General features: G+C 54.3%; 1 protein-coding gene across 1 annotated transcript in view; it reads left to right on the top strand.

Moving 5' to 3' along the window:
- Nucleotides 1–2,263: 2,263 nt before the first annotated feature.
- SPOCD1 (SPOC domain containing 1) overlaps nt 2,264–7,967 on the top strand; it is a 47,797-nt gene continuing 42,093 nt past the window's right edge. The window contains exons 1-3 of the mRNA XM_040974037.1: nt 2,264–2,306; nt 2,362–2,598; nt 3,010–3,452. Of these exons, the coding sequence (XP_040829971.1) occupies nt 2,264–2,306; nt 2,362–2,598; nt 3,010–3,452 (723 nt within the window). The remainder of the gene's footprint in view (nt 2,307–2,361; nt 2,599–3,009; nt 3,453–7,967) is intronic.

Raw genomic sequence — 7,967 nt, 5'->3', positions numbered from 1 at the left:
TTGAGCCAGCTGTTGCAGGCAACTGGAACTCAACTAGAGAATGGAAGATTTTCTCTCTCTCTCCTTGTCTGTCACTCTGACTTTCAAATGCATAAATAAATCTCAAAAGAAATTTAGAGTAAGGATGGTAACAGTGCTTGCCCCACAGGTTGGCTGTAAGGATTGGTGCAGGTGCCTCAGCACAGCTGATGGACACGGAATTAGCACGAGGAACACGTGTAGCCAGCGGGAGTCAGGTGACTTGGTCAAACCCTTGCCGTGAAGACCACCACATCGCCGAGCGGAGGGTCATCTCAGCGCAGTCACGACGGCTATGGTGACATCACAGCTAACTTTGGCTCTTGCCTCATTTGGGACTCTGACAACCAGTTGGTGACAGACTTCAAGCCAGTCACCAGAAGCTCACTTGCTGTATTATTTATGTATTTATTTAGTAATGCACTATTATTTTTTTCAGAATGCTTTTACATGAAGATCTACACAGGGTGCTCCCTCCTATGCCCCACTCCAGCGAACCTGCTCACCCACGTTGCTTTCACAATTCGCCAGCTGATGTCCCCAGGACACTTCTGTGTTGCTGATTCACTTGGTGGAGCCAGGTAGGTTCCTGGTTCCTTGAGCGGAAAGCATCTTTTCACTCTGCAGCAGCAGCACATCTTTATATAATCATGATACAAGCCATGTCACTCAGCTGTCAACTTAAGGACTCAAGGTGCTGACACACCGTGGCCACTCAGTTGCCTTTCCCCGGCCGCAGTGCGGGGAGGACACCTCAGGGAATGGCTCTTTTCACTCAAGGGAGAACCAAGGGCCATACCAGACGCGGAAGATCATGCCTTGGAGGGAGGACAGAAATCAGGGAAAATCAGAAAATATCAATATAGGGGGCCAGAGCGATGACTCAGATAGCTAATCACCTGCCTGCAAAAGCCGGCATCCATATGGGCACCAGTTCATGTCCCAGCTGCTCCACTTCCCTTCCAGCTCCCTGCTTGTGGCCTGGGAAAGCAGTAGAGGATGAGCCAAAGCCTTGGCAGCTTGCACCTGTGTGGGAGACTCAAAAGAAGCTCCTGGCTCCTGGCTTCGGATTGGCTCAGCTCTGGCTGTTGCAGCCGCTTGGGGAGTAAACCAGTGGATAGAAGATTTTTCTCTCTATATCTCCTCCTCTCTGTAAATCTTTCTGATAAAAAAATAATAAAGCATTTTTGAAAAACAATTATAAAACAAGCAAGCAAACAAGCAAACAAACAAAAAATAGAAAAACTGGGAGGAGTAAGAACTTCACCACAGTGGGGCATCTGCAGTCTGTGAAAATTAGTGAGTAATATAAAAGTGTTATCCACAGCCAGGAAGCCAAAAAAAACAAAACCACCAGAAGACCCTAAAACAGGATTAGAAAACAAAAAAAAAGTCATTTCCAGAGATGAGGGGGAGGATGACTAGGGACTCAGTGGGGATCTTTTACTTTATTTCCAACTTTTGTGTAGGCTCTACGCACATATTATCTATTACATGGATTATACTGAAGACAATAATATTAAAACGACTCATTAAGAAAAAAACATGTAGTTCTAAGGCTGACATCCACTCAGGAGCCTGGCACTTCCGGGAACTCTGCACGTCCGGGAACTTCGCGAACCTCTCCAGCAGGTCAGCCTGCCCTTGGGCGCCTCCTCCAAGAAGCCCTCGGCCGGGAAGGCGCGGGCGCCCTCTGCCGGGGGCGGAAGGCACGCCTGCGGCGGGGAGCCGCCCACTGCGCAGCCTCGGGGACGCCGCCCCCGCGCGTCACGTGGTCGCAGCCCCTGCGGGCTGCGGGGGTGTGCGGCTTGTGGAGAGGGCCAGTCAGGTGTGGCACCCTGAGGCCAGGCCGCAGGGGGCTGCTGTGGGTGCTGTGCGCCCAGTGCCTCAGAGCTGGGCTTTGGGTTGGGGAAGGGGTGCTGTGAGCCCACGCAGGGCTGAGGCGCACCGTTACTGAAGTCACTTAGGGCACCCGGGGGACCCATAGAGGACTTGAAGTTGTGGAGGCGGATCCTCTTCCCTCACCCTGGGGTGCTACGTCTTGTTGGGCGCTGGCTGATGCAGCCCTCCTGTCTGTGTCCACCAGGGCCTGCACTCAGCTTGTGACCTTTGTGGGCGCAGACATGTCCCAGGACAGGAAGACAGAGGGCTCCAGCCCAGAGGAGGCCGCTGTCCTCAGCCCTGTACGGGCTTGCCGGCTTTCCCAGCAGGACATTGGAGAGGCCAACTCGAAGCTGTCCCTGGCATGGAACCTGCGGCGGGCCCTGAGATCTGGCAGCAGGAAGAGGGTCTGGAAGGGGAAAACCCGGGGAAATGCCAGCTCCAAGGCTGGTGGCACTGCAGAGCTTGGCCTGGAGCGCTCCGTGCCTGTGGCTGGGAGCCAGAGCCCCGAGTGCCTAGCTGGCCCCAGGCCCCCCGAGCAGCTGCCTGCAGAGCCCGCCAGGCGGCAGGCCCAGGCCTGCAGGAGGCTCTGTGTTGCTCTGTGTGACTTCTTAGCTGAACGATGTGTTTGTTGCAAACCTGCGGTTCCCCAGAAAGCCCTGCCGAGCAGGGAGCAGTCTGCAGGAGCAGAGAAGGCTAGTGACCCTGGCAGTGGAGGGCTGGGGGCTCCAGAGTGTGACAGAAGAACCCCCACACTGAGCAGGGACAAGTCCCTTCGAAAGGGTCCGGCCCCTAAGAGGGCCAGAAGGAGCTGCAGGACTGGTCGGACCCGTCCCAAGAGGAATGAGGGAGCTGGTAGCCTCTTACAGCTTGATGCCAGCCCCGGTGGGAGTAGTCCCCAGTCAGAGGGGCACTGCCTCCAGGGTGCTGACCTGGCATTCCTGGGAGATACCTGCAGCCCCTTTTATCCTGAGGACGTGGGGTCCAGGTCTGGGACTGCTAGGGGATGTCAGGCAGGGTGTGCCCCAGGACCTGATTTGTGGGAGCAGTCACCCTCTGTAGGAGCCCAGACCCCATCAGGCAGCCTCTCTGGGCCTGCCGGTGTCCTAGAGGCCGAAGGGGACAGGGCACTGCCACCAGCCACCCAGGCTCCTCCACTGAGCTCTGCCCTGGGCTTGGGTGAGTTAGGACAGCCTTCAGAGGAGCGAGGAGGAGCTGAGCTCATGGCGGGGGCTGCCGGCGACCACGGCCCTGTCATTGCCCAGGACTCGGAGCAGCAGACGGGCAGCGCTGAATTGGTGCCCTGCACTGGGCTCAGGCGAGAGCTGGTTCCTCTCCTAAGTGCCCGCTCTGCGGAGCCTCCCGGCAGCCTCAGCTGCCCCCTGGAGCCTGGAGCCAGCACAGCCTGCTCAGGCCCGTTCATGGGGCCGAGAAAATCCAAGCTGAGGAGGGGGCTGGAACCCGGTACCCAAGAGCAGGATGCGGACAGAAGGCCAGCTGACTTCGGCCAGCGCAAGCAAGAGGAATCTGGCACAGGAAGCTGGTCCACTCGGGTGAGTTGAGGGTGAGCACGGGCTGGGAGCGCTGAGGCTTCTTTCTCAACACTGTCTTGGTGTTTGCGCATTTCAGCCAAATGGGCTTTAAATGAACATGACTTCCCATACCCACCTAACATCAGCTGGGCAGACTGAGGCCCCCAAGGTAGGAAAGGAGAAAATAAACTGTTTGCTGAATTCTTGCGAGGGGTTATTACTGTTAAGTTTTATGGAAATTTCATCATCCTTTTAGTAAAAAAAAAAAAAAAAAAAAAAGAAAGAAAAGAAAAGAAAAGAAAGTTTTTTAAAATTTGCAATGGAGAAGCAAAGACAGATTCCATCTGCTGACTGACCCCGCCCCCCCATATGGCCACAACAGTGGGAGTTGAGCCAGGCAGGAAGGTGGAGTGGAAGGCAGAGCTGGCACTCAAACCCAGGGACTGAGAGAGGGTACGGGGGTCCAAGGGACGCCTGACGTGCTGTACTAAATTCCCGTTCCTCTTTATCCTTTGGAGTTGGAAGGTCCCAAGTTCAGATTTTGACTTTGTCTACTTTCTAGCCGAATGATGCTGGGGTATTGTTCATTTCTCCATGTTTCTTCATCTGTAAATAGGACATGCTAATTTCAGGTTAATGGAGTTGTTTTTAGTGCAATTACTGTATAAAATAATGTGCTTACCACCGTGGAAGGTACAGGTAAATTGCTTGCTTCATGTTAAATTTGCGTATTCTTGGTAAAAAAAAAAAAAAAGTTCTGTTATTTAGTGCAGCAGTTGAAATGGGTGATTATTTTTTCCAGCATGTGCATTTTCATGAATCTTTGAAGCCCCCTCTCCACCCTGTGCTAGTAGCTGAGATGCAATACTCCAAAGGCGGAAATGAGGTCACACAACTTGTTTGCTGTGTGTCAGTGTCGTGCGGTTGAGTTTTTAGCACATGTCTGGCTGTCTCTTCTGTGCTTCGTGTTTTGCTTTCATCTCCACATCGAGCCCAGAGCACACAGAGTGCCTTAGTTTTACAGAGAGAAGGAAAGACAGAGAAAGGTCTTTCGTCCACTGGTTCATTCCCCAAGTGGCCACAATGACCAGAGCTGAGCCGATCCAAAACCAGGCACCAGGAGCTTCCTCCGGGTCTCCCACACAGGTGCAGGGTCCTAAGACTTTGGGCCGTCCTCATCTGCTTTCCCAGACCACAGGCAGCGAGCTGGATGGGAAATGGAACAGCTGGGACGCAAACTGATGCCCGTATGGAATGCTAGCATGTGCAAGGAGAGGACTTCAGCTACTAGGCTGCTGTACCAGGCCCCCACTTAGACCATTCTTTCCTACCTCCTCAGGCTCATTAGCAGGTAACTGGGTAGGAAGTGAAGCAGCCAGGACTTGAACTGGTGCTAATATGGGATGTCAACACTGACGATGGCAGCTTAACTGCCATAGCATCACCCCCACTGATCTTTTAGAAATAATAAATACAAGCAAAAACAAAAAAAAAATAGAAATAATAAATGTTTGTCATAGAAAATGAAGAAGGAGAACCTGGCTCAGTAGCCTAGTGGCTAAAGTGCTTGCTTCGCATGTGCTGGAATCCCATATGGGCACAGTTCTAAACCTGGCAGCCCTGCTTCCCATCAGCTCCCTGCTTGTGGCCTGGGAAAGCAGTTGAGGATGACCCAAAGCCTTGGGACCCTGCACCTGCGTGGGAGAACCAGTGGAGGCTCCTGGCTTCGGATCGGCTCAGCCCTGGCTGTTGTGGCCGCTTAAGGAGTGAATCATCAGACAGAAGATCTTCCTCTCCTTCTCTCCTCCTCTGTATATCTGCCTTTCCAATGGAAACAATAAGCAAACAAACAAACAAATCTTAAAAAAAAAAAATGGAGTAAAACTGCTGTAATATCCACACTCGGAGCTAGCTCCTGTGGGCTTTGTGGTACACCTGCTGTCTTCCAGCTTTGTCCTACCTGCATGTTTGTTCACCTACAGCTGGAATCAGATGTAGCAAGTGTTGTGCTTTCCATCATTAGTACTTAGAAAGATTGCAAGATTTACTCGCGCAAAGTGAGGAAATTTCCCTTTGAACATGTTATCCAGGGTCCCCATTAGATTTTCCCCTCCAGATGTCTGCAACATCTGGGGCTGGGCCAGGCTGAAGTCAGGAACCAGGAACTCCATCTGGATTTCCCACAGGGATACAGAGACCCAGCACTTGGCCCGTCACCTGCCACTTCCCGGGGTATGCACTAGCAGGAAGCTGGACTGGAGAATGGTTCTGGGACTGGAGCCAGGCACTCCAGTGTGAGCTGCAGGGGTCCCAGGCAGCATGTTGACCACTGTGCCGCACACTAGCCCCAGGAATGCCCTTGCAGGGCCGTCCAGCCTCATTGACCCCTGTTGGGAGCAAGCGGCTCTCTGCTCCCTGGGCAAGCAGAAGCTCCCAAGCGTCCTGTTGCCATGGGACTGGCCCTTTGTTTGCAGGGCTGTCCGGGTTGGTACACACTGTGCTGCCCAGTTTGTGCTGTTCCTGAACCCTGCGTCATAGCTGTCCGAGGCTGGATTTCTCACAGCCCCAGGCGCTGTCAGGATGAGAGGATGGGCCAGGACTTCCTTTTTTCATTCCCCAACCACACTGTGAGCACGGCCCGGCAGCCACGGCCAGCTGATTGGCCCTCAGACCTGGCTGGCTTTGTCACTGATTGAGTGACCTAGGTGAGAGCCTTCACCTTTCCCCAGCTAATTCCTTTATCTGCAAATGTGGGTGTTGAAAGCGTCCGGATCCTGGGCGGGTGACGAAGACAAGATGATGTGACTCTGGCATTTGACACGGTGCCTGCTCCCAGGCAAGGCTGCATGTGATTGGCACAGTCCTGGCCTGTGTCAGCAGCCCTGGGATGTGCAGCCTCAAGCGTCGGCTTCTGCCGCTGCAGGCAGTTCGTGTGTGCCTGACGCCTGGCCTTGGGATTGCCCGGGTTGGCAACATTGTTGGAATGCCATAGTGGAGCCAGGACCCCGCCTGGCTTGGCTAGAGGCAGCCCACGGCTGCTCCCTCCTCCAGGCCCCAGCCTTGACTCTGCGGGCACAGCCCATCATCCCACAGCTTCCCAAACAACCCGTTGCCATAGCAACAGGTGCCAGCTGCAGGAGAAGAATTGAGCCAGGCTGGGCTGTGACAGGGACGGATGGGAAGCTGAAGCCGGGGCTGTGAGCGGGGTGTGGGCAAGCACAGGCACAGTGCTCGGCTGACCGGCAGCTCCTTTATGCCCTTGCACCTTGCCTTGTTGGTGTAACCTGGCCCATGGAAGGGGAGCCAGGTGGCTTCAAGGTCAGACTCTGCCCCTCTTACTCCAGGGCAGCTTTGAATCAGAACCGTCATCTTTCTGCTTCCCCTTTGAAGCAAGGAGCATCTGCTGGGCCCAGCGTCTCATGGAAGGGGGCTGGCTGTGCTCTGCCTGGAGAGGGGTGGGCAGACATGGGGTGCCATTGTCTTGTCTGCCATTGACCCCCTAGGGACCTGGGAAGCCCAGGATTGCTCTGTGGATGGAAGAGCAGGGAACGTGAGGAAGGCGGCTCAGCCCCAAGTATGCTTAGCACAGCTGGCATAGGGATGACACACAGCTGGGTTGGCCAGACTCAGACTCTCGGCCTGGAGGGAGGCTGCCTACAGCTGCGCGGCACCCATAGGTGTGAGGCAGGAGAGGTCAGGTGGGCGGCTGGGAACAGCTCTTCTTATTCAAGTGTGAACACGCTGCGGGCGCTTCCCCGGTGTCATCTCTGATTGCCAAGTCGTGTGAGTGAGTCCCTTTTCCTGATTAAGATCACTGGGATTGGTGAACCGTGAGACACACCAGCTGGCGCACAGCTAGTAAGGTAGAGTCAAGCTTTGCATCCTGGCCTGTATGGTAGCGGAGTCTGTGATCCAACCTGCTGACCAAAGAAGGCGATCCTGCAGGGTCCAGCAGTCTAGGAGGGGGAGCTGAGGAGCCTGGTGATGGAAAGACAAACTGTAGCCCAGCAGATTACTGACGCCCAGAGTCAGGTAGGGAAAGGTGGAGGAGGACGCCCCTGCTGTGCTGGGTCCAGGCTTGGGAAGTTGGTGTTCAGTGGGTAGAGAGAGTGGAAAGTGGTGTCAGGCAGCAGGCAGAGCATGCGCAGGGGCAGAGGTACTGAGACAGAGGAAGGGGCAGCTTGTCCTGATCCGGGAGTGGGACAACGGAGCTTGAAAGAAAGTGGAGAAGCTGCTGTGTGGTCAGGTGTCCCGAGGAGGCCAGAAGCCGCATCACAGCATCTTTAGCAGAGAGAGCGTGCTGTACCCCAGGCACTTTTGTAAGCATCTAGATCAACAACCATGATCTCTGCATTAGCACTATGAGCTAGATCGTGGCCTTCTCCCCACTTTGCTGGTGAGGAAACTGAGGCACACACAGACCCTGAGTGTTGGCGGCAAGTGTCCCAGCTGTGAATATGCCTCTGTTTGTTGACTTCACATGGACATTTAGAATATTTTTTTTTCATTGCTCCATGTGGTACCTGTATGAACAGT

Source organism: Ochotona curzoniae, unplaced genomic scaffold, assembly GCF_017591425.1.
Source record: "Ochotona curzoniae isolate NIBS_2020 unplaced genomic scaffold, NIBS_Ocur_1.0 contig_2404, whole genome shotgun sequence".
NCBI lineage: Eukaryota > Metazoa > Chordata > Mammalia > Lagomorpha > Ochotonidae > Ochotona > Ochotona curzoniae.
Note: the sequence above shows the minus strand (reverse complement) of the source record. Positions and strands in the feature narration are given on the sequence as shown.